The 26692-nt window shown below is 48.5% G+C and overlaps 1 protein-coding gene across 3 annotated transcripts in view; it reads right to left on the reverse strand.

Annotated features, from left to right (window-relative positions):
- Positions 1–3210: 3210 nt before the first annotated feature.
- PPP4R1 (protein phosphatase 4 regulatory subunit 1) overlaps positions 3211–26692 on the reverse strand; it is a 49251-nt gene continuing 25769 nt past the window's right edge. For 2 of the 3 annotated variants that reach the window (XM_043444509.1, XM_043444507.1), the window contains exons 7-20: positions 25840–25947; positions 25645–25710; positions 24546–24704; positions 24076–24203; positions 16561–17132; positions 13730–13878; positions 12826–12921; positions 11283–11468; positions 10100–10261; positions 7686–7786; positions 5776–5896; positions 5556–5690; positions 5075–5216; positions 3211–4340 (exon numbers count right to left, since the gene is read on the reverse strand). In XM_043444509.1, the coding sequence (XP_043300444.1) occupies positions 4177–4340; positions 5075–5216; positions 5556–5690; positions 5776–5896; positions 7686–7786; positions 10100–10261; positions 11283–11468; positions 12826–12921; positions 13730–13878; positions 16561–17132; positions 24076–24203; positions 24546–24704; positions 25645–25710; positions 25840–25947 (2289 nt within the window). In that variant the 3' untranslated portion in view covers positions 3211–4176. The remainder of the gene's footprint in view (positions 4341–5074; positions 5217–5555; positions 5691–5775; positions 5897–7685; positions 7787–10099; positions 10262–11282; positions 11469–12825; positions 12922–13729; positions 13879–16560; positions 17133–24075; positions 24204–24545; positions 24705–25644; positions 25711–25839; positions 25948–26692) is intronic. The other variant, XM_043444508.1, reaches the window with a different exon arrangement.

Raw genomic sequence — 26692 nt, forward strand, 5'->3', positions numbered from 1 at the left:
GGTTACTGGCTTCATTTTCATGGGCTCCAGGGTGACTGAACGCATAGCGATGTTTGAGCAGCACTGTCCTAAATCACCTACTCAAGATACTTGAAAGCCAAAACACACTAAGAGTCCAGAAAAATCTCCAAATGAAGGACCAATGAAGGACACACACACACACAGGTAGGCACGTACTCTCCACTGTCTTTTCCTGTTCTGTCTGAGCCACAGGGAACGTCCTCCGGGCCTGGCACCGCCTGCTGTGAGGCCGTCCTCCCCTGGGCGTCTGCCTGGGGACCAGTCCCCACATTGCGCTTTGCCCGCCCACTCTCGCTGGGACACCTCGGGATGGGTGGTCGCCCAGGGCAGGAGCGGCTGATGGCCTCTGCCGTGGAGCATCTGAAGACACCACGCCCCCCAGGAGACGTCTGCAGCCAATCAAACACCAATGCTGACTCCTGAACACAAAACACAGCTGACGAGGGTGAAAGAGTCACGTGGTTAGGCTAAAACTCCAATTTTGCCGAATTTAAACCAGCAAAATGTGCCCTCAAAAAGATTCAGCAGAAATCAAGCTATAATAGTGCTGTAAAATGTCCCAGGGACTAAAAACTGATCACTTAAGTTTTCTAGGAAAAAAATTTTAAAAGAAAATAACTTTTTTATAAGATCGGACTAAAACTAGTCAGTTAGTAACCTATGTAAACAGTGCAGAATTTAACAACTTAGTAGGGTTCACAGCAGAAGAGGCCTTCAACTAAAATGGGTCACAGTAGGAACTCTGTTTATAAATAGTCAAAATGTCCTCAAGGTCAAATCACCACCGGGTCAAAACCCTTACTTTCAAGCAGCCACAAAAGCCGCAGTTTGGAGTTGCTGGTGGAGGGCGAGAGCTGGGCCTCCCTCCCCATGGTCACCTACCCCACGCCGGCTCCAACCCCGGCAGGTCATCGATCCACAGGGCTCGACGCGTTCACAAAGGCGAAGGTGGGGAGCCTCAAATGCCTGCTGTCCCACATCTGCTCCCAGGCTCACCTTCTGCTCTGGGCTGGGCCTTTTCCTCCCGCCACCCACTGCTTCCATCTCCTGGAACCTCAGAAAGGGCGGTGCTGGCAGCTAGTGCCTGGGACACAGCGCTCTTCCTGTTGAGGTAGTTTAGCATCGGCTGCTCCCATATCCCTGACACACGGCCCCCCGACCCCAGGCTCCTGGCGCCGCACAGGGGTGGGAGGGACCATGTGGGCTGCGTTACCAAGCCAGCTCTGTGACTCAGCCCTTGCCAATTCAGGGTTCCAGAAAGGCTGCAGGGGTCTGGAATCACAAGGGTCTCGGGGGCTTCACGTGGAAGCTCACAGGCACAAAGGTGACCCCCAGGCCTCTAGGAGTCACGGGGCCGGAGGACTGGTGGCCTTGGGTGGTGGGTTTCGTTAGGGAAGGACACTCAGGCACTCGGGAGAGGCTCAAGGGCGACTCCCTGCTGGGGACATGGGGACCTGGGAGCAGGCCCGGCCAGAGGGAGGCAGGTGACCAAGGGGCTGCAGGAGGGGCAACAGTCCCAAGGACACTGGCCAAGCAGCAGGCTCCAATTTGGAAAAACAGTTTCCTGTTCACTCGGGTCACTCAGAGCCCCACAGCATCACGGGATTACTCCTGCGAGGAGCTGCCTGACACTAAATGCCACCAGCACAGATCCCATTCGTTTCTCTGCTGTGGAATTAACAGTTCGGGTACTTACCAGATTGTGGTCCTGGGATTGTGGTCCCTTTTAGCCTCTGGAGGACCTGGAAGAAGTGTGGAGGCATGTCTGAGTCCACTGGGTTTCCCTGCCCCTGGGGGCCGGTGTCCACATCCTCAGAGGGCCCACCTGCCGCTCCATTCACCCCTAAGGGGGATGAGGGGCCGCACTATCACCACTAGAGAGCCGCGATCAGGAGCTGACGGGCCAACCTCGTCTTCCCTTGAGCGCTGTCCGAGGTGGTCCACGCTGGGGAGGCCTCGACCATTACTCAGTGCTGGTGTCCTTCCCTGCCTGCCGTGTGGAGGCACCTGGAATCCAGCTCAGGACCCAACGGTGAGGATGTGGCTCGGTGCCAAGGGAGAAGCTGGCTGATGGTCCAGCTGACCCTAAATCCAGGTTCTTTACCCCAAAACGGACTGTTATTCTTGCCACTGCTTAAAAAAAAATGCAGCTACTAATATAGTTGTTGTTCAGTCGCTCAGTCATGTCTGATTCTTTGCCATCACATGGACTGCAGCACGTCAGGCTTCCCTGTCCTTCACCATCTCCCAGAGCTTGCTCAAACTCATGTCCATTGAGTCGGTGATGCCATCCAACCATCTCATCCTGTTATCCCCTTCTCCTCCCGCCTTCAATCTTTCCCAGCATCAGGGTCTTTTCTAATCCAGTTCTTCACATCAGGTGGCCAAAGTATTGGAGCTTCAGTTTCAGCATCAGTCCTTCCAATGAATAGTCAGGGTTGATTTCCTTTAGGACTGACTGGTTTGATCTAGTGTAGAATTCTAATTAATTTACTGAGTTGAAATTTGGGGGGAGGGATAAAGTATCTTTATAGCCTAATAGTAAAGAACATGCATCTCAGAACCTAGGCTGACATCAGGAGGCCTCATCTCCTTCCGTCTCTGCTCTGACACTGACTCAGACGCGTTCCCCTAACGTCCGCCCACCACCCCCATCCCTTTTCACTCTGCGGCTCTGCCCTTATTACCTGCATCACACGTTACCTGTGTGTTTATTTTGTTCGTCTCCATGAATCTGTCCACACGCGTTCCCAGAGCACAAACATCCGGTTATAACGAAGGAGGAGGAACCAGAGGCTCATCTGTAATGACAAGCGCAGGAAGCAGCCTGTGGATCCCCGAGGTCTGAGGTCACAGTGGGCTCACGACACGCCTGGGGGAGTCCCCACCAGCTGAGAAGACAGAACTGAAACCACGGGAGCGCCACGGCCACTTGAGCGAGCATCTCTCACAGTCTTCATGAAGCTTGTCCACGCGGCGTCTCACTTGCCAGACACGGGGCAGGCAGGCTTCACCCTCCCCTCGCACGCACAGACCCAGGATCAGAGGCCTTTCCTGGGAGTGAAGACCCCCGGGCAGCAGGGGGGTGGGAATCGGGGTGCACACTTGCCCTCAGTTGGTGGGGGGATGCCCAGGAGGCCCATTGCCAGCCTAGGATGTGCACAAGTTTCAAAGAAGTTACCAAACTAGTTAAAAGACAAATATTTTAATCCAGTTTTCCCATTTTATACTAAAATCATTAATACAGGTCACAAATTGCATTTATTCTAGAAAGCAGTCAGAAGTGTGTCCATCTCTGTATAGATCTTAGTAATAAATTTTATTTGGACAAGAGAACTTGTGCACAACAGTCCAAGAGCATGATTACAGACTGCGGCCCTCCCCGGGGGCACGGGGGTATACAGTATGTGAGACAAGTTGCACCTCAGAGCCGATCATGATCAAGTTAAAAACACCTGACATACAGAATACGTGCTAATAAATTTCCTCCGGGTCATGACCAGCATGAAGAAACCAGGACACAGACGCTAGGCAGACTCTGTGAGTATGCACAGCAATATGCTGCATTTAAGAGTCACAATCAGCTCCACGTAGTGTTAGCATTGAGCCCTCAGGAGAAATCCAAAAAATATCTCCTCCCTGTTTATGCACGGCTAAACTAGTCACACTTCGGGCTGGACAGGGCGGCGGCCACAGCCTCCGCAGGGCCCTGCCCTCGTGGACATGGCGAGGCCTGGTGCTGGCAGTCTCGGCCCAGCCCGGCTGGCGGTCTCCGCCTTCTGGCTGCACTTCCGTCTCCGCGGTCTTGCGGTGGTGAGATCAACCAGCGGGAAGCAAAGGGGCCTCGGCGTCGCATCCCTTCCGAGGAGAACGCTGGGCGATTCAAGTTTCATTCAGTCAGGAAGACGGAAGGATTTAAGGCTTCGGTGATGATTATAATCCTCTGAGAAAAGTGTTTTCCCTTCAAGTCAAGACGAGACAACCGCGTTGACTATACTTTCTCTTGACTCTGAGAATCCCTGGAATCGGTGTAGGCAACTTGCACCTGCAGCCGAGTGTCGCGGAAGGACGGGCCCCAAGGCTGTCCCCGGCCACACGTGGGCACCAGCGGGACCTCGGCTCCCCGGGAGTGGGAGGCCCCCGGGACCACGCCAACTAGTAGGTGGAGGAGGCTGTGCTCAGGGCGTCTTCGGAGATCCTGGTGCTGGCCGGGTGGGTGCTGGCGAAGTACTTGACGTCACTGTCGCGGTCCATCTGCAGAGCCATGATGGTCTGCTCTACGGCCTCCTGGTGGCAGCTCGCGGAGGTCAGGAAGTGCTCTGGAAACAGGAAATGCAGACAATTGGAGTTAACTTTGCTGGATGACAGTGATCCAGACTGACTCACGTTCTACGGAAAAAACCCGAATATAAGAGAATAAAAAATTTACCTTGTTTTCGTAACAGACTAAATCTTGTGCTATCTAATGGCAGCAATGCTAACAAACATATTAAAACTGGTGCTTGTTACAGCCACTACTTGCCTTAGATAGAGGAAAAACTTTTCCAAATACAAACCATCCACACAAAAAGAACCAGAGTCTTGTGTGACCATTCACAGTGATGAATTTCAAAGGAGGAATGGGGAGCAATGTACAGGCCCCTGCATTCTATTACAAAGTTTGTCTACGCAAACCTCTACCTGTCCCTGCTCACGAATCCACAGGTTCAAGGGACATTTATCAGGCGTTTGGGGTGGGGGGGTGTGGTTACAATAAACCCAATGGCCTTAGTCTCGAGGGAGGAGCTTATCATCTGCAGCAAAGCAGACACTAAGGAAGTGCACATCCCCTGCCTCACACACACGCTTCCCGCCCCGACGGCAAGATGGACAGCAGGTGGGTGCCGAAGGCATGGTCCTCGCTGGATACCCAACTGGCCACACTACTGAGTTCAAAGTATGAAGACAGGGTCATGTGGAACAGGAGGGTGAAAATTCAGTGTCCCTCTCCTCGCCCCTGACGCTGTGTCACTTTCCCACGACCCCAGGCCTCCCGCTCAGGCCGCCGGCCCACCTTTCTCCAGCAGAGTCTGTCTCAGCGTCTTCGCGAGCAGCACGCGCACGTTGGGAACCCTGTCGTTCGCCAAGGTGAGCAGGTGGGGCATCAGGTGCACGGCGAACTGGTCCATGGGTAGGCAGTCGTCCTCGATGACGGTCTGGGGACAGAGACCTGCGTCAACTGCTGGCTCCATCAACCAGGCTGGAATGCCGGCTGGAGAAGCCCTTCAGAAACCTCTGAAGTGCCTCAGAGTCCCGCGACTACCTTTACACCAATATCCCGGGCACTCAGGAACGTGACGTGATGCACTAAGGCCCTGGGAGATGCAGAGTGGAGACCTGGCCGCAGAGGCCTGGAAACACGTTCACCTTCAGAGACCCGGGACTCCAGGCACCAACGGCCGCTACTGGGAGCTCGGGGGACGGGTGGGGGGCGGGGTGCCCAGATAGCAAAGCCCTGCCCTCGGGGACAGGGCAGGAGTGAAGGGGGCCCTCACCTGGCAGACGAAGACGAAGGCCTGCCGCCCAGACCACCGCGGGCAGCGGCCGAAGCTCTCCACCAGCTCCTGGATGAGGTCCGCCCCGAAGGTGGGCGGCGCCGCCTGATGCAGCTTGCGCACCATCTCGCTGACCTGGGGGGGACACGCGGGTGAGCCACACCGCTGCCCGACCTCACCGACGCCGCTGCTCCAGGGCCCTAAGGACGTGACCACCTACCAGCTTGTAGGAGATCCAGCGCACGGAGGACACCTTGTCTGCACAGAGGTTCAGGGCGATGGGGCGCAGGTAGTCGTACACATCCCGGGGGCTGTACAGCTCCAGGAGCAAGATGAGCTGTCTGCAGAGTGATGAGAGAGACAGAAACGCAGTCACAACCCCTCAGCCAGCACGACAGCTGGAGACGGCTGCTCGCCGGCAGCATGCGCTGTCCTGGTCGAGCCTGAGAGTGGAATGCACGGCGGGTCAGGTGCAGAGTCAGGTGAACAATAAAGTGACAAGATGCCCCATCCAAAGGCACGCAGACCCCGGGAGAGCTGCCCTGCAGACCCCGTCCCAGCCTGGCAAAGTAGAGGAGTCTCTGCCCTCAGGAGCATAAGCCTCAAGCTCCCACTCCATGGAAAGGCAGCAAAGCCTGTCAGCGCCCCCGCCTGGAAGCTGGCCCAGAAGGCCAGGCGGAGTTTCCTGAGCCGAGACGCCTTGCTGATGCCAAGCAAGAGTCCTGTCCTGCTGGAAAGGGGTGGGAAGCACTGCCCGGACAGAGCACAGATCCAGGCAGAGACACGGCCCCAGGGAGGGTGGGGACTCCGGGGGGCCCAACACACAGGTCTCCCCAGGGGGCAGAGGGCCTCCCTTTGCGCTGCACTGGGCAGCCTCCATCATGTAGGTGGCAACCCCAGCCCAGGGCTGGGAGGGCTCTGGGCAGAGGAGGCCCCCAGCCCCTACCCTCAGCAAAAGGCAACGGCAGCCCACGCTGTGTCAGAGTGCCGTGGGCACGAAGGTTACATGGCGACACTGCCTGACACGGCGCCCGCAGCCTGGACAGACACCCCCCGTCCACACCAGCGCCAGAGGAGGAGGCCAGGCAGGACAGCGCCCGGGGCAGTGACCCTGAGATGTGTGGAAATAAATACCTCAACCCCACACCCAGGCAAAGGTGTCTTCTGAAAATGCAGGTGATGCCCAGTATCCAGAATATTTAATAAAGGCCTCTGACAATTCAACTGCCCAACTGGAAAACAGGCAATGGACTTGAACAAACGTCTCTCCAGAGAACAGGTACAAGCGGCCAACAGCACATGAGAAGGTGACCATCACTGATCACTGAGGAAACGCACACCAGGACCGACAGTGCTACTCTACACCAGCTGTGATACCGGCTATGGCTGAAAAAAGGGGGCGGCATGGGGAAACGCCCCCCTAACCCGGGCACACCCATCGCTGGCGGGGATGCATGAGCCGGCAGCCATTGTGGAAACAGCCATGCAGTTCCTCGATCACATGAACACATAATCACTGGATGATCCAGCACGTCCTCAAAAAACTGAAACCACCACCTGTCCACGGGTTTTCACTGCAGCACCGCTCACGCCAGCTAAAAGGCAGAACCCACCCAGGGGAATGGACTGAAAGGTGGTGTGTTCAAGAGAGCGGTGCACACTCGTCACAAGGAACGTCGTTCCAACAGTTGCCCCGCGATGAGCGTGACGGCACGCTGTGTGAAGGGGCCACACATGTGCCTGCGGCTCACGTGGCACCCCCAGGAGGAGACGCTCACAAACGCACGGACACGGCGGGCGACGGGCCACGGGCGGGTGGCCGGGGCGTCCTTCTCAGATGAGGAGATGCTCTAAATGGGACGGTGGGGACACTGCGCCAGCGGCAAAGGTGCTTGTGAGTATTTTACCACAATTTTAAAAAACGAAGGTGACATAGTCTTAAAAAAAAAAAATCTGTGAGAACTCACTGCCAGCTAGACCCACATCACAAGCCGCGTGAAAGGAGCTGGACGCCAGACAGAAACGAGGATTCACGTGGTAACGAGGAAGTAAACCCAGGACAGGCAGAGGGGAAGCAACACCCCCCACCCCCCCAAACACCCGGAAGGTTGCTCCGTCGTGAGGACTCACTCAGCCAGCTCGGCTCGGAAGCGCCAGTTTCTACTGTTGTCAGTCACCAAGAACTCCTGAAGCTGATACAGATACTCTCTTCTTTTGTCAATGTGCAGAAGCTGAAGAAACAAAATAAGAACATTCACGAGGACAAGGCAAAGACATGGTTTCCTTCACCCGCTGCTGAACGACTGTAAACCACACGTCAGTCCTTCTGGAGGAGGACAGATGTTGTCTGAAGTGTAGGCTTAAGTCCACTTCCCCTGATAACCCCACCCACCTTCAGGAGTCCTCCTCTTCCTCAGTCTTTGCTTCCTGGGTCAGGGCATGACCTCCTTTGACCTCTGCTGCGCCCTCCCCCCAACCCCCCCAACCCCAGGCAAAGTGTTACAGGAACACCCCAGGGCCACCCCTGAGGCGGCAACCATGCTCCTGCTTACACATCTGTGCCCAGTGGATAGCACTGTAATGGCACACAGTAGGTGCTCATAAATACTTCAGTGAAAAAAATTAATTTATCCCAATAACTGTTCTGTAAATATTTGAAAATAGCTTTATAGTCAATGAGGGTGCAACCTCTAAAAGTTGACGTGTCTATTAGTCACTCAGTTGTGTCCGACTCTTTGTGAACCCATGGACTGTAGCCCGCCAGGCTCCCCTGTTCATGGGATTCTCCAGGCAAGAATATTGGAGTGGGTTGTCATGCCCTCCTCCAGGGGATCTTCCTGACCCAGGGATCAAACCTGGGTCTCCTGCATTGCAGGCAGATTCTTTACCATCTGAGCCACTAAGGAAGCCCCCAAAGTTGATATAAACAGAAGCAAATAAACTTAGCTGTACATCAAACAGACATGAGTCACAAAGAAAGAGTCTAAGTTTAAACTCAGTATTCTGACTCTCTAGCTTCATGGAATACATTCTAACGACAATGTGCTGAACAAGTCCTGACCATTATGTGGCTGGTTTCATGTTGGACTTATTATTGGAGCAATTCTGAAGCTTTTTCATTTGCTCAATTAAATTAGCAAATGACTAAATATGGTAATGATGCTAAAAAACAGAGCTTTTACCACAAGAAAAGAAAAAAGTGTGAAGAAAGCAGAGGAAATGGTATTGGATTGGAGGTGAAGACACCATATGAACTAAATGTCTTTTCAAACCACCTCCCCAAGCTCTTATCCCCTGAGAACTGAGCTCCAGACGCCCAGGCTCCCCAGAAAGGACCAGGGCTGCCGGGGAGATGGGAGAAGCCGGGCCTGAAAGTGAGACGTGCCTGGAAATGAGGGCAGAAAGGACACAGGAGGTGGCTTTAAGGGCTCTCAGTTGCCAAATTTACACTTAAAACAAACAACAGAAATGGATTACTTTACATAGAATAAAAAGGTAATTCTGGAGTCCATACTATTAATTTAAAAAAAACCAACTTCCAAAAAGGCAGAGGAAGAGAAGGAAAAGGTTATTTTTACAGGAGATACTAGTAAGTACAGAGTCACAAAAATAGAAAATCAGTATTTTACAATTCACACAGTCACAAGTGATTCAGGGGGGAGCTGGGTACAGACGCACGAGTGCAGAAGCAGCGGGGAGAGATGCTCAGAGCTCTGAACGCACTGCCCACCGAGGAGGCGCCGACCCATGACCAGGAGCCTGGACTCAGCACCACCGGGGCCCCAGGAGCTCACACCGTGTTACCCCTGAGAGGAGACCTGGGACCCATGCAGAGAGGCTGTGCCCCTGCACGCACCACCTGTGGAACTGAATCTGACTAGGTGACAGTGCTCAGACATTTCAAACTGGGGACATTCGGCAAGACCACCGGCCTGGCCTCTTCAAACAGGCCCAGGCCACTGAAGGTGGGAGCCAGTGAGGCTGGTCTAGATCTAAGGGACTGAAAAGGCACTTCAATTCAACGTGCGATTCCCCACTGGGTTCTGAGTCGAGGGGACAATTCAGGACAGTCTGAGAAACTATGATTACAATTCTCTTGCACCTCAGACTTACAACTACGGTAGCTGCCTAGGACTAAACCATTTATGGTCAGCGCTGCTCCTACTGGAGACCAGGGTCCACGTCAGAGGGTGAGGACAAGGGGACCTCTCAGAGTTCCCATACACCACAGAAGGCTGAACATCTATGGGATTTTCTGTGTTCAGTTCAGTAATGTTTGAGAAAAAAATGTACTAACGTTTGTAACCATGATCTAACAGCATTTCCAAATGAAATTCAGTGTGATCGTTAAATTAAAACACTAAAGTGACAGCAGCAAAACTGATCAGAGTGGGACTGTTTTCTAAGTCACCTTTTGCCATCAAACTCATGGCTACATTTCTCACGGAACACATGGGAACCCATCATGTGTGGCAGTGTGGAGTCAAAACTCTAAATCGACAGTGGAAGTCTAGTATTTTAATGTAAAAGAACTTAAAAGTTACCTTCAGAAAGTCGTGCAAGTGCTTCAGGACACCTATCCTGACTTCATCGAGGTCTTTTAAAAATCCATTAAAAATTGGGACCAGGTCTGCAGCTGTGAGCTGGTCTCCCAGGATGACTGCAAGCTCGTGGATGGAGAAAGCTAACGTTCTTCGAACCTTCCACTGCAGGAGTGAAGACAACGGCGTCAGTGAGCGGAATACAAAGTCCTGGCGCTTTAACGTCTGGACAGTACACGGAGGCTAACGTATATCTGAACAATGTTATTTACCTCAAGTGAAATCAAAATAAAACAGTAATAATAGATACCCAGTTTAAAATGCTATCAAAAACTGGCAGAATAATGTCAAGTCCCTCAGAGTTGGTATCATTCCCCCCTTAACTCAGGAAGGAAAACAGTGCTTGGCGAGCATGGTGGAGCCGCCTGCGTGCCTTCGGAGCACTGGGGGCCCGACTTCCTGGTGTCCCCCTCCTGACTCCACACGGTCTACCCTGGATTAAAAACAACCTCAAAACGTATTCTTAAAGAACTGGCTATTAGAGAAATACAAGATTGGGGAAATATCTTGAAGGCAGCCCTGGAAAAGAACTACTCAACAGGAATGCCCTGCTTTTGTAGGAAACTTTATGTCAAAACCTTCTTCATGTGGCCTTAATTTAAAAATTCACTTTGTTATTTAGCTTGAAACTTTACTTGCTGAGAAGCCGTTTAGGACAAGGGATTAATCCCCATTCCCAAACACCAGGATCTCTTCCTGAGACAGAATGCTGTGCCCAGTGACTGACGTGTGCCCCACGGAGGAGGACGGGGTGCTCGGAGGAGCCCCTCCCCACCTTGGTCAGAGCTGTCCCGTCACTGTCACCACAGCCACAAGAGGCCGGGGAACAAAGGTGGAGAACTGCTCAGACAGGGTCACCGGCGGTGTGGAGGAAGCATTTCTGATACTGTTTCTGGGGGAAAGGAGGCCCCACTTTCTCAAGAACTAATCTGCACATACATTTCAGACAACAGCACCAGCACCTCTGTGAGTTAGGGGCATTGGCAGTTCAAATGGGAGGCAGATTCTAGCAGTTTGGTCCAAAAGAAGGCATGATGTGCGAGTGGAGGGAGGAGCCTGGCCCGCAGGGAGACCCTCTGCGCACCGCCCCCGCCCCGGCCCCCAGGTCTGCCCGGCGGCCCCGCACCTGCATGTCCGAGGCCAGCGTCTCATAGGTCTCGCGCAGGCAGTGCCAGTTCTGGCGGCCGAGCGTCAGCGCCACGCCCGGCAGGCTGTAGGCACAGTGCTTGGCGATCTCGGTGTCCACGGTCTGTGCCCGTGAGGGGTCGGTCATGGACAGGTACTGGTCAAGCAGGGCCTGGGGCACCACGTCCTAAACGAGACAGGTTGAGACTCTGTAGGTTAGGCACGCTTATGTTAAATATCTGGATTTAACGCAGCATCTCATACAGTAGCAAAAAACCTGTCTCCACGTCTCTAATAACTGAAAGAGGTAAGAAAACACGCGAAGGGAAATACATGTATCAGTGAATAAAAGTACCTCTAAGAGAAAGACGACAAACAAGACCTTAAAACAGAAAACGGCTTAGACGATGATAAGAACTGTTCACTACATTTACAAGACATCAGAAACAAGAGCAGGTGGTTCAGTGCTGGCAGAGATTACAGACTCTGGAGTGACCCAGAGACCCAGGTGAAATGGGTCTGCTCCCGCGCCATCATCAGCCAGGATCTTAAAACTACCACCACCTCCTCCAGAGGGGAATTTTAGCAATTATCTATGGAAACTTGAAGTGTGCATACCTCTAACAACTTGTATGAATGATCTTGGGTGGTACAGCTTTGCAAGGAGCTACAAGATAAAGGCACAACTGCTGCCTTGGGTGAAAAACCAAGTGGGTGCTGGAGGAGAAAGCTGTGAAGGAAGCTCAATTCTGTACTTTGTAAACCTATTCTCTATTTTTAGAAAATAAAGTGGAAACTCATGGAAGCAATGAGACAGACTTTATGTACTGGCTTGGAAAAAGCATGCTTTAAAACACTGTGAATATGGACTCCATTCTTAATCAACAGAACAAACAAAAATCAAGGATGTGCCCCCTTTGGCCCAGGCACCATCATGATGCATGGGCTTCACCTGTAATGTCATAGCACACCTGCACACCCACCACAGCCCTGCCCACATGGGTGGGGCGGGGGGGTTGCTGGGCTGGGGTGGGAGCGGAGGTGGATCTGCGTTCCCGTGCAAAGAGCTCCAAGACACGACGTTTTAAAAAGTAAAGAAAAGAAAGGTACCACCACACCCCAGTGGTCCCACTTGAAGCCTCTGCCTCAGGTCACCCTGCGGCTGACGGCACCTCATGGCGGCTCTGGCCCTGTGTCCACGTTCTCCTCTCTGAAACCCAGCTCCACCTGACAAGCCACACAACCCAGGCATGAAGACCAGGCATGACAGCCTGGCTGTCTCTGAAAGACAAAGGTGCGCATACATGTGCTCATGTGCCCACAGACACGCTCTGAGGAAACATGGAGGGCGGCTGTGGTCACCCTGGGGGGCAGGGATCATGGTGTGAGAAAGAAAAGGTCTCTGCTTGTCTTCCACTGCTTGAATCTTCTCATCAAAAATATGACACACAAGCACTCCTTTCCAAAACATCATCAGAAGGGCCAAATTTGGGGAGAAATGGGTTGAAAAGTGGAGTGAAAGTAACATGTTTGGGGTCACTGACCTGGACTTTAGCTCTCCTTTCCTCATCAGGGCTGAAACCACTGCTGGTGCCCGAGTCTGAGTCATTGTGAATGTAGTGGAGGGCAGAGTCCATGGTCTGTTGGGAGAAAAGTCACTTAGACAGCCGTCCCTGTCGGGCAGCTCCCTGCTCTTACACCATTTAAGCTGCTCACCTTTCACGACCTCCAAAAGACAGGAATGCATATAAAGTCTTCATGCTTTTCAACATTTATAAACAGATGTAAGACCTCCTAAAAGTTCCCCTGCCTCAAATCAAACTTGCAGAATAGGCTGCTTAAGGTTTAAAAATAAATTCCAGAAGAAATGTAATTGAAAAGCAAATTTAGAAGTAATTTTGGAAAAGGCCGAAATATCTAAAATTAGCGATCAATAAAAACAGTACTTAGAGGGTACTACAGTCAACTCTTCTACGGTATGTCGTATGCAGTTTTTCTTCTACTGTTTCTATTCCTGGCTATTTCTAATTTCACAAATACACCTTGTTTTCTTGTCACAGATGACACTGTAGCATGGGCAAAGCCAGTGCAGGACACAGGCCAGGGGGCCAGCACAGCCCGCACCCACTTCTGGCCTCAAGTCCCGATCTTCGCTCAACACCGTGCTCGCTGCAGGGAGAGGCTGGGCAGAGACCCAGCGCCTCGCCAGAAAGACACGGGAGGAGTTCGTCACCCCGACAGAGGGCTCTGCCCCCCGCGGTGAGGGACACCCACACCTGGGCTGCGGTGGGCAGGACGGAGCAACTGCTAACTCCAGGCACCAGCCATGAGCCCTGGGTGTCACAGAGATGGCACACAGTGACTTTATGCAGAAGGGGGGGGCACCAGGTGGCCGTGATGAGTGCCACGGCCACCCGAGAACATGTGCCTGCCCCATGGCACCCTCACCTCCTCACTGATCAAAGGCCCAGCGGTGTCATGGTCAAGCCGGCAGCTGGGGAGCTCGTCCTGGGGGGTCCTCCGGGCGGCCTCGCCAGCCTCGTCGCCGGCATCCAGGCTGGAGGCGCGCAGGGCAGCAGCCAAGACGTCCACCTGCGCTGTGGGCCGAAGGACAGGCTGTGAGTGGGGCCGCCACGCGGGACTCCCCCTGCGCGGACGCGGTTACGGGCTCAACGAGGCGCAGTGTTCTGGGGACACCACCCTCGAGAAGCTGGAAGAGACTGCTATTGTGGTCAATCATTAGTTTTCCAAGGGAAAAAGTAGAAAACTAATACGTTTTCATAAGATTAAAGTGTTTACCCACTACTGTGCATTATTCTGCGTTAGTATGAGAAGAGGCGCTATCTAGTCAATTTCAGGGTCAGTGAACTATGTTTCAGGGACCATGAGCGGGACTGGCTTACTTACTAAGCCACCTTAGCAGGAGAGCAGTCACACAGACCCTGCCAACATAAAACACGGGAATTACAAAGACGTCTGTGGCAGTCACATTTAAACATCTCACATCTTACTCTGGTTTATTTATATTTTCCTCTTTTTTTTTTTAAGTGAAATCAGTGACTTGCCCCAAACACAGGAATCCCAAACAAGCACTATCTTGCTCTCAGGAAAGCAAAACAACAGACTGCCAAGCAGCAGTGCTGAAGTCTGGCAACAGCACTGTCTACGACTTTGAGTTACATCATCTGTATAAAAGTCGTTCAAAGCGAAGATAAGCATTCTTCCTCCTCTGCCCAAACAAATGAGGAATTTAGCCAAAAAAAAAACACAACAAACCATTTTGTTTAGTATTATTCAAATAACAATCCACCTGGATGCTCAAAACATAGGAATTTATAAAGTTAAACTGCAAATTTATTTAGTATAAAGATGAGAAAGTGGGCTCCCGCTCTACTTAAACATGATTAAAAAGCAATCAGCATTTTATTAAGATAGCCTATTACCATGCTACAGCATTTATAAAATTTACTATAAAGTTTCCTATGAGGCACTGGCAGCAGAGACAAAGGAAATGTACAGGATGACGAGCTGACTGAACACATTACACTGAGGTGTCTCATCGTGAAAGCTTACTCGTGGAATGTATCCCCACTCTTCCGGTGATCTCAGCGGCTATCTGTACTAATCCTTTAGTCACTTCTGCTCCCCTTTTAGAGTCCTCTGAGTTCCCACAAGGAAATCATCGCAGAATTAAAGGAGGCCAACTGTCCGGTCCATGCTCTGGACTGGGCAAGTGCTCTGCCCCCCCCCCCCCCCCCCCGCCGGCAGACACAGCAGGGGGGTCTGCGTCCCTGACCCCTGGTGACCCCGTCCCGGGAAGCCTTTCACAGAGCACGCCTCACACAGGCAGCCTGCTCCGGGGGTGCTCTGCGCATGCCTGCTGATCAGTCAGTTCTCTAACACCTAATAAACATTAATGGGAATATTGAATATGCTACTTTTAATGCTTTTTAAACAAATAAGCTAGAAATAATCTGTGTAGTTTGCTTTTTGCAAAGAGCTACATGGACATATGAGTTTCAGGATATAACTGTGTGTTTCCCATCATGAAACAGGGACTAACACTGTTTGACTTAAAATTTACAGCCTGCAGTTGAGATTTTAGTAGCAATGCTATATTATGATTTAATTATTTCTCTAATTCAGCTCTTAAACCTGCTACAATTTAAATATGTCATGCCATTCTTTCTGTCCGCAATGCTGATGTTTGATAACACATTTATCGACTGAATCAACCAGCATCACTTACCGAGCACCCTGTATGTGCCAGGTGCTCTTCCAGGCAGAGACCATAAAGTGACAACAGACGCTAAAGCCCAACAAAGACAACAGCTGACTTCACCTCCACTGATGAAATTTCTCAAGTTTAAATGTAGCTAGATTTTGTGTTTAGAAGGACACTGAAGGTATGGCTCTGCCTGCTTTAAAAGCAGGGATCTGCTAACATTGAGCAAACTGACAGTTTACAAAGTTTAGCTTCTGCCACAAACAAGGAGAGAGAAGGCCACAGAAGCTCCAGAGACTTGCAGTTTGGGGATTTCTCAAAACTGCTTTCTGCTTTAAGGTAACATTCCAGATTGCCCTGATGGTTAGTGCGGTCAGGATCCCTGATGATGCTCTGATGTCACCGGTGTCAGGTGCCCACGCTCAGACCATACACCACCCCAGGCACCCACCCTGGAGTGGGGCGGCCTAAGTCCTCTCCCCACACCCGTTTCACCATGTCAGAGCAGCCTGCTATTTTTACACGTCACACACAGCGACCTGCAAGGCTGCCGTTAACAAAGGCAGAACCCAGGTGACGCATGTGTAACCCACTGGAACAAGGGCCGAACTGACACATGAAGATGCCAGTGGGACCCTCGCCAGTGAGCACCACATCCTGCTCCATATAAGAAGACGGGCATCTCATCCCCACTAGCAGGTCAGTCCTTCCTACACAGTCCTCCTTCCATAAAACAAAGCACTGTCTGCTTATAGGAAGGTACTGAGACCCAGGGCAGACGAGCGGAGGCAGGACTCAAGGTTTAAACTGTAGACCAGTGAGTGCGTGTGAACACATCAGAGTGATCCGTGAACCAGCACACTGGAACCTGCTACACTCAGAACAGTGACAAACTCATCTAAAATTTACTCCCTAAAATGCAGACCAATCATACTCAAGATAAGAATGCATGATGACAATGGTTGATAGCGATTTTTAAAAGGTAATCTTTCTGGCAGAAAGAAAATCAGAAAGCAACATTTCATCAGAACAAAGAACCAACTCCCTCCCATACCTTTCACGTCGGGGTCGTCAATGTGAGGCTCCAGGTTTTCTATCATCTCCTCCAGCTCCTTCCTGGTAGCCATGGTGATGCTGGTAGAGCTGGAGGCGGGCACTTCGGGCTCCACGTCCAGCCTCTGTGGGCCGGGCTCGCTCGCGGAGCCCTGCTCCAGCTCCACATCCAGGTCTATCTCGGGGAGAGGAGTCCTCCAGAAGTGGAAGGAGTTGTACAGCTCCTGGTCCAGGGGAGCTGAGTCCTGTGCACCGGTGCCCGCTTCTGGCCGGGACGCTAACCTGCAGGCGCAGGGCTCCTGCTCCTCTTTGCTGCCAGCCGCGTCTGGGGGAGGCTCCGGGGACAACGGGGGAGGCTCCGGGGACGACCGGAGAAGTGAGGAGCTCTCCGCGGGAGCGCCCAGTTCACCGGGTGGCTGCCTCGGGCTCTCCGCGCCGTCTGCCAGCGTGTCTTCCAGGCGGACACTGCAATCACCCACAGTGGGCCTGGTCTCTACGTCCTCTGGAGCGTCTTCACCCCTGGTCCTTTCATTGCTTCGTTTGGGAAAGAGAGTGAAAGTATCAAGATAATTCCTGAAGAAAACCAATAAAAGATACTACTTAAAGCATTTAGAGTTAAAATTAAAAATTTTTATTTAAAAAATATTAACTTTAAATATTAAACATTAAAGATTACAAATTATCCATACAAATTCAGTAGTTTGTGTATATCACTGATGATGCTTCTTTTTCCATCAGTTGTTCTGTGTTCAGAGACGCAAACATCAATTAAGTCTAGATATTAAACTACTAGGTATTAGTTGGAGGAGATAATATTTAAGAACTCTGTGATGATACAATACCATGCTAATTTCAATAAGAAAGAAACTAAAAAGAAACAGTAGGAAAATAAATTCCCACAGGGCATTTCAAGCTAAATACATGTTTTAAATTATCTGATTTTTAGGATTATGGTATTGTCACCACGTTCCAGCGACATACTGACAAGCCGAGAATTAAAACCGCCTTGCCCACACTGAAAAGAAACAAGCCCCTCCATGCAGCATTAGAAAAGATCCTCATTTACTACCTTACAAAATACATTCAAGTCCACTTAAGTGCAAGTGCAGTTAATTCTATTTCTTCTGCACTTTCAGCTCTACTCCCAGATGTTTCCCCCAAATGGAGTCATGACCTAATTGGTAGAGAGACAGTACAAGCCACTAAACCTAAAGCTCACTAGTCACTCCATCCATCACCTAGGCTAAGTTTATCCTCTAAAGTTTATCTGACTCAATCACATTTAACAAATGTGTACTGAGCACCCACCAGGAGCCAGGAGGTGACACTGTATTGAGGATCTGTGTGTGAATGAGACAAAGGTCCTGCTCCGAGGTTGTAATTAGAGGCAAAGAGCAACAGAGCAGGTGACCACCGGCAAAGCAGCGCATACAGAAGCCAGCCCGTGATCACGGGAGGCGGGGCTGGGAGGAAAGGCTTCCGACGGAACAGCAGGAGTCGTGTCTGAAGAACCAGTCAGCGTCTGCGAGGCTTGAGGGGAAGTGAGCTCAGACAGACGTTCGAAGGCAGAAGCGACACAAGAGGGGCAGCACTTTCAGAAAACAGAAGCGCGAGTGTGAGGGCTCAGAGAGGAGACGCTGCGGTCTGCATGGGCCGAGCTGGGACCTACATGCAATTCCAGGTGGTGACACCCCGGGAGAGTGGTCAGACCCTGAGCCAGACCAGAGGGGACTCCGGAGGATGAGTGTGGGCTGGGCCTGCGTGTCCGCACGCTGGGCTTGCAGAGTAACCAAGAGTGCGGCATTCCTCTCATACAAAAGGGTGCGTGAGGCGCAGGGAGAAGTCAGAAGAGATGAAGAACTGGAGATGCAGGAGGCTGATGGAATAGCTGACAAAGCCACGTCTTTCTCGGGAGGACAAACGGGCCGAGAACACAGGCGGGCAGATGAGACAGGTGACGAGACATCTCTTTCTAAGAAACATGACAGGGAGGTGAGGATGGATCCAGGCCAGATGAGAGCGGGGGAAAAGTTAAAGATGCTCCCCTGAAACACAGGCCCTTGAATATACAGAATAAAAGACATCACACAAGAGGCCCTCCGGCCTGCGTCCTGGCAGGTGACGGCACCACCTACGTGATACCCTGGCCACCGTGCGTGGTCTCGGGAGGTCACCCACTTCCCGGATTAGGTTTTGTCTCATAGGAATGTTTACACTTTTCAGAAACGATTTTCTGGAAACACAGAATGATTATTTTACAAAGTGGTTTTAGATACAAACATTTTAGAAAGTCATCTGAAAACAGACCACACAGTGATAGCATTTAAAATTCTGGTATTTCTCCTCCGTTCGTATAAACCATAAACTAGGCCGCATGCACACGTAAACTGTGCGAGAGCCGATTCTCACCCTGCATCCGCGCTGCAGGCTCCACGTTCATGCCCTGCTCATCAAGCGAGGGGCTGGCTGCGGTGCCCGCAGCACCCTGGAGGTCCCCATCAGTCCTCCAAACCAGTGCTCCCATGTGCAATGAACATCCTCCCTGTGCGTGTGAATTACATGACGTTTTTCCAACCATCTTCTTTATTAAAGATATTTTTTCTTTTGTTTTAAAAAAAATGATTGGGATAATTGGTAATATCTGAATGAAATCTCTAGATGACAGTATCGTATCTATTTTAAGTTTTCAATTTTGGTAATGAGACTGTGCTTATGTGTTCATGTCTGTGTGTTTTGAGGAAATACACAGTGAAATATTTAAGAAAGATATCATGTCATCAAAAAATCATGTCTAAAACTTATCTCAAAGAACTCAGAAAATAATAACAACTTTGGTAAAATCTTAACATTTGAAGAAATCTAGAAGGGTTTATGGGATTCTCTGTGCTATTTTTACAGCTTTTTTGATAGCAATTTGATAAAATTTAGCAAACTAAATTTTAAAAATCAAAGCAACAGGATGTTGCTTGGTGGGGGTGGGGAGCAAATGACTGAAACTTCAGAGGTTTCAGTTATCTGGAGTTATCTGTTATCTGAAAAACTTAATAAATTTCCATTTAAAATTCACAAACAGAACTCAATTCAAAGCCAATTAGTTTGGAAAATGATTCCAAGGGCCTGAAGCTCCTTTATCACTACCTCATCTCAGCATTAAAATTTAACATTCTCAGCAGGAAAAGCAAGGAGTCACCAGCCAAGTCACTCTATCTGCTAATGAAAAATTACCAATCTGTCCTGACTTCAAACTCCTGCTACAGTTTTCAAAAGAGAAAAAACATCTTCCCTCACATGAAATTCTGCAAAGTATTAAATTCTGTATGAATACCAGTTGCTTCAAACTGTCAAAAATATAAATTCTCTAAACATGCTTTTTCCTGAAGCTGAGTAATAACCAGTGCACCATCAAGCTGTTGAAGATGGTCAGGATTCTGACCTTTCTAACAGTCAGTCTTGCAAACACTGCCATACATGCAAACGTCGTTCGGAGAAGGGAGGAGAGGGGTTGGCACAGCAAGCAGAGCGCCCAGCTCCGCGGAGGTGCCAGAGGTTCAGCCAGGAACGCGTCTTCACCAGCACCCACGTCCGCTCGGCATCTACACTGGCTGACAGTTAACATCCTTAGGGTCCAGGTGAGCTAAGACCCTGGCCTAGGAAAGTGACTGGGGAACTGCTGGTCCCTCAAGTGCATGGGCGTGCTGGGTGACAGCAGACACGGACTCCACGTGCTCACTTAATGGAGACTCATTATCAGTGAAATACTTCCAGATTTAAACCAATAACAATCAATTTTACTTACACAAAGTTAGCTTTACGCTAAACTGACAAAGACTAGCAAAAATGATTCAGTTAGTTAAGGCTTCTGGGATAAAATCCATTACTTTCTTATATTAACTCATTTGAGATTTATCACGTGCCGAGAGCATGCCAGGCCCGGTGATGGTGTGACAACACAAGATAAACCCACGCTGCTGCGCAGGAGACCCGCAGTCTGTGGATGTCATGTGCAAACAGGAGGAGGAGACAGGCCCACATTGGCGCTTGCTCTCCAGTGCTCAAGACACACAGGATGCAAATACTCTGGGTTTCCTCCAAGACACTGAGGTCATCCGTCCAGACAGCTCTCTGTTAAATGAGGTGTGGCCAGAACAGGATGGTGTCCCAGACAGGAAGAAGGAGACCCAAAAGAAGGCAGCATGTGCAGAGAGCAATGTGATATTAATAGCTGGTTTAGCTAAATGGAAGACGGGGTGTTCATTTCAGATAACAGTGCAAATCTCAACACTTAATCACTCTGGAAGCACCTTTCTCAACACCTTCAAAGCAGCCTGATCCAGGGTGAGTGAGAGAGAAACCTGGCATTTTATAAAGTCAGAGGTTTATAATCAATACATGCGTCAAATAGTGAAAGTGAAAGTGAAGTCGCTCAGTCGTGTCCGACTCTTTGCGACCCCATGGACTGTAGCCTACCAGGCTCCTCAGTCTATGGGATTTTCCAGGCAAGAACACTGGAGTGGGTTGCCATTTCCTTCTCCAGGGGATCTTCTGGACCCAGAGATCGAACCTGGGTCTCCCACAATGTAGGCAGACACTTTACCGTCTGAGCTATCAGGGAAACCAAAGAGTAGTGATATTAAATATCTCCAGGATCAGATAAAACAATACAAATGAAATAAACAGCAGTGGAAATATATTGCCAAAAACTTGCTTTGTAAGACATCTGCTTGAGAAATCTGAATTCTAGGAAACTGAGAGGACCCTGAGAACAAGAACCAAATCCTGTGTATCTGGCTACAGTCACTGGTTCATAGTAGGTGCTCAATTAAGTTTTGCAAAATCAACCAATCAACCAACCTTAAAAAGCAAAACTAGATTTAAGGCAGCTCAACAGGTATTTAAGAGTGGGCCATCCAGGTAATGGCTCTGAGATGAATAATACATGGAACTACATGATGGCTTTTACAATATCTAACAGAACTCTTTCTGCAGCCAGGAACTGCCTCCTCCCCCTACCAACGTCATTAATACAAGTCAACAAAGTGTAAAAATACAGTTAAAGTCCAATGCTACAAAAGCACTGACCTGACACTAAGACAGACCTCATTACAATGGAAGAGGAGTTAAGGTTTGTAGCCAAAAGATAACTAACAGTCTTTAAACAGCTCTTCCAACAAGATCCTATAGAGGCAGTCCAGCAAAATCACCAGCCATGTTTGGCCACACCAATGTTTTTGTCAATAAAGTTTTATTGGAACACAGTTAAGCCCACACACCACGGACTGTCTGCAAAGGCAGAGTGAGTAGTTCTGACAGAGGCTTAAAGTATTTACTGCAGGTATCTTACGGGAAGTCTACTCACCCCTGTCCTATACGATTCTCTGTAAATTTACATTATCACTTCCTAGACTCTTTCCAGATTCATAAATAAATAAAAGCTATGCAACAGTCTTTATACAATTAGTGCCACTAGCCAAAAGGTCGCTGATGTTAACAGCATAGAGAACCCCCACCGCCCATCATCACTGAAAAACGTCCTGCAGCAATGGTTTTCAAAAGAAGTGACCAACTTTCCTCACTAGGAAGACAGCTTTAGGATGGTTTTTCTTCCTTCACAGAGAACAGTACCTTGGGTTTGTTCGACTATTCAGCAGGACAGGAGGAGAACGGGCAAAAAGGTAAAAGAAGGCAGCAGAGAAGAAAGCAAGGAGTGCCAAGTCACAACATCAACAGAGGCAATAGCACAGAACCAAGCCCTACAGAAGAAAATGTCCATTAGCATCGTGACAAGGGGGACGGGTGCCCAGCGAACTCAGCCCAGGGGCACACCTGTCAGAGTCTGTGTGTGTTTCCCGTGCACTAAGTTAGGTCTGGGCTGTTTTCCCCCAAGGATATACTAAAGTAAATCGTAAAAACTAAAACTCAATTTAAAATTAAATGCAAAAAAAAAAAAATTTAAAGTAAAAAGGAGAGGTGTCCTCTTTAAGCTTTAAAATTTGGTTGCCTTATTGTTGTCATTCAATCTCTAAGTCATGTCTGACTCTTTTCAACCCCATGGACTGCAGCACGCCAGGCTCTTCCCTGTCCTTCACCAACTCCTGGAGTTTGTTCAAACTCATGTTCATTGAGTTGGTGATGCCATCCAACCATCTCATCCTGTGTTGTCCCCTTTTTCTCCGGCCTTCAGTCTTTCCCAGCATCAGGGTCTTTTCCAATAAGTCAGCTGTTTGCATCAGGTGGCCTAAGTACTGGAGTTTCAGCTTCAGCATCAGTTGTTTCAATGAATAGTCAGGGTTGATTTCCTTTAATATTGACTGGTTTGATCTCCTTGCTGTCCAAGGGACTCTCAAGAGTCTTCTTCAGCACCACAACTTGAAAGCATCAGTTCTTTGATGCTCAGCCTTCTTTAGGGTTCAACTCTCACATCCATACATGACTACTGGAAAAACCACAGCTCTGATTATATGGACCTTTGTCAGCAAAATGGTGGTCTCTGCTTTTTAATATGCTGTCTAGGTTTATCATAACTTTTCTTCCAAGGAGCAAGCGTCTTTAAATTTCATGGCTGCAGTCACTGTTTGCAGTGATTTTGGAGCCCAATAAAATAAAATCTGCCACTGTTTCCACTTTTTTCCCTTTTATTTGCCATGAAGTGATGAGACCAGATGCCATGATCTTAGTTTTTTGTCTTATTAAATGCTCTTAAAAGTTGATATTCCAGTTAATAAGTACACTGGTGGTGGGTGGTTCAGTTGCTAAGTCATGTCCAACTCTTGTGATCCCATGGATTGTAACCTACCAGACTCCTGTCTATGGGATTCTCCAGGCGAGAATACTGGAGTGGGTTGCCATTTCCTTCTCCAGAGAATCTTCCTGACCGAGGAATCGAACCCAGGTCTCCTGCATTGCAGGCAGATTCTTTACGGACTGAGCTATAAGGGAAGCCCCAATAAGTACACCAACTTGGGGCTAATCATTAATATATTTCCCCCTCAATTGACAAATAATTATTATTATGACTACTGACATAATCATTATTCTGCAGACAGAGAATCGAAGATCCAAAAGAAAATTAGTTGACTAAAGAGGAAAATAGTGGTAAGAAACTGACTTTAGAGTAACACATACTCCTAAGTTAGGTTTTACTCCTTGAAAAACCAAGCCCTTTAAATTGTATAACCATTACTTTGTATATTCTTTGTGTTAACAGATGGTTTACTAGGTAAATTAATTATTAAATAAACTTACTCAAAAACTATCGAATCTATCACGACAGCTTTCTATGTGCCTAGCACCAAGCTAGTTGTGTTACATGCATCTTCATCTTTTCATTTCAATACACAATTAACCAAAGAGATGTTTAACAAATGTGTTTAAAATAAGATTCTATAAAAAATATTTACCAATTTTTATAATCAAGAGAAATAATAAACTCTCCAAAAAGAACATAATAAAAGTAGTGAAAATGAAAAAATTGCTCACAAGCAGTAAAACTTGAAAGAAAAGTTTTTAAAGATCTTACCTATTTTTGTCTTCTACTGATATATCTTCTGAGCTTTTGTTTTCTTCTTTAAAATACTGGCCCGAGCTAGATGGATTAGCAAATGTAGATATGAAAGGTCCCAGAGACTGGAAAGCTGCTTGCCGAACCTATGGAGGGAAGAAAGGACAAGAGTAGACCCTGAGTCCGTCCTCAGCTAGGAGATACAATTCTCCCTCAATCATTTTCTCCTTTTTACTTTTAAGCTTTTTAATCTTGGCTTGAATATCCAAACCGTGAGGATGTGAATATAAGACCTTACAAAATATTTGCATGGAATAGAAGTTTTGTCCTGTTTAAAGAAAAAAAGTTAATATAATAGTCCATTGTCTACTCCCAGAAGTATCAGCAGTAACATACCTTAAATGAGAAATTATTTAATTATGGGATTAAAATCATATTTTCTGTAAAATGCACTGTTTTACAAAAATGATAATTAAACAAAGCCCTACCCAACGTGAAGGATCACTGATCAAATTAATAAAGAGTGCTGACAGTTTAGTCCGTCGAATCTCTTGACACGTGGCACATGAAACAGCCATGAAGCACTCCGCGCAGGCCTTGCGGACGCCCCACACATTGTCCGAGCAGAGCTGGAAAAACCTGGGCAGCTGGGCGAGAGAGGCCCCGATCGTTAGACAGACACACGCGGGTTTCAGTTGTTACTTTTACTTCATTTCTCTTTCCCGGCATTTAAAACATTAGCTTAACAAAATTTAGAAGACCCATTTAATATCAGCAATTAGTATCTTTAAATAATGGAGAAGGCAATGGCACCCCACTCCAGTACTCTTGCCTGGAAAATCCCATGGGCAGAGGAGCCTGGTGGGCTGCAGTCCATGGGGTCGCTAAGAGTCAGACACGACTGAGCGACTTTACTTTCACTTTTCACTTTCATGCATCAAAGAAGGAAATGGTAACCCACTCCAGTGTTCTTGCCTGGAGAATCCCAGGGACGGCAGAGCCTGGTGGGCTGCCGTCTATGGGGTTGCACAGAGTCGGACACGACTGAAGCGACTTAGCAGTAGCAGGAGCAACAGCTTAAATAAATCACACCCAATTCTTTCCACTACTGACTGTGGAAAAGCAAAGACACTCCTGACAAGTACAGCTCAAGAGTTTGTACTTAATTTTAATGACTCTGCATAATAGGTGGTTTCCAAAACTCTTTGAGCACATTAACTTGTACATTAAGCCCTTACATCCCATGAACTAACCATTTAAAAATCACCTGCTATAAATCTAACTGGTCACTAAAATACTCTAGGGTTGCTAAAATGAAAGATTCATATGAATAAATAAGAACTGATTTTATAGAAATGGGAGTTAAAAAGGGATTGATGGTTCTTAACACATCTGCATTTTAAACAAACCGTCCTTAAACACAACACAATACAAACACCCAGATTACAGAAACTTTAACTGTCTAAGTCACACTATCTTTCTAGAACTATATTAATATAATTCGGGGGCCACTGTTGTGTATTTCAAACTTCAGGTGCTGCTCTGTGACGCACTGCTTTCCCCTCGGTTCCTGTCTGCAGGCCTTACCAACATCTCCTCAGTAGCTTGCTGGCCGACGACGCTGCAAATATCTCCAAAATTGGCGGCACAGACCTGACAATGAAAGCATCACTGACATTTCAAAATATTATAGTGGTCTTAAAAAAAAATCTTTTAAATTCCACAGATCAATACAGTAACCACGAGAAGAACCATGCATCTTAAACACCACCACTACAATACCTTTCGGACATGAAACATTCTGCAGTCACAGCACATCTCACAAAACCGAGGGAGGATCAAACGTTCCGTGATGTCCTTGCCAACCATGGGGGCCATCTTGCACATTATCTAAAATAAATGAGAACACACACATACCGAATGCACCTTCAAACTAGGACTTCTGCCAATTTATTAAAAGCATGTAACTTAAGGAAGTATAAAATATAACATGACATCCTTACACATCACAAAAAATTCATCTTATTTGTCCAAGTTGAAGACAGAAAAACATATTAATTACTACCAACAGTAGTAGTTACCATACAGCGGTACCAACAGTCCATATTAACTACCACCAACAGAATCAACCCACTGATTATTAAAGGTACAATAAACCCAGAGAAAATCCTAAAAATTGCATTTTTACCTACAGTTTCAACCGTATTAATCATTTTGCCTAATAAAAATAAACAAAGAAAAAAACTCCTACATTTCCCTGATAAGAGAATAAATGGTGACTGCTCAAAGGAAAGACTATCCACAAGAAGGGTCTGGATGCCGTGCACCTGCACTGCTAAGAAAGACTGTACACGGCCAGTCCTCACCGTGCAAAGTACCACTGTCTCTGAAACTCGCAAACGGGAAGACCACGTGCTTATTACTCTGCAAAGCCAGGGCTCCAGGAAGGCACAGACAGAGGTCTGAGATGCACAGGATTTGGATAACACCATTCCAGGCAAAGTGAGGACAGACTATTTGAAAACCAGCTCAACGCATTTGAATACCTTCCCCCCAGAGTTAGAAATATAAGGAAATCTGATGGTCTGTCATCATTATATATTACGTCCACCCCCAGCCCAGGCAAATACTAGGA

This window comes from Cervus canadensis, chromosome 23 (genome assembly GCF_019320065.1).
Source record: "Cervus canadensis isolate Bull #8, Minnesota chromosome 23, ASM1932006v1, whole genome shotgun sequence".
Lineage (NCBI taxonomy): Eukaryota > Metazoa > Chordata > Mammalia > Artiodactyla > Cervidae > Cervus > Cervus canadensis.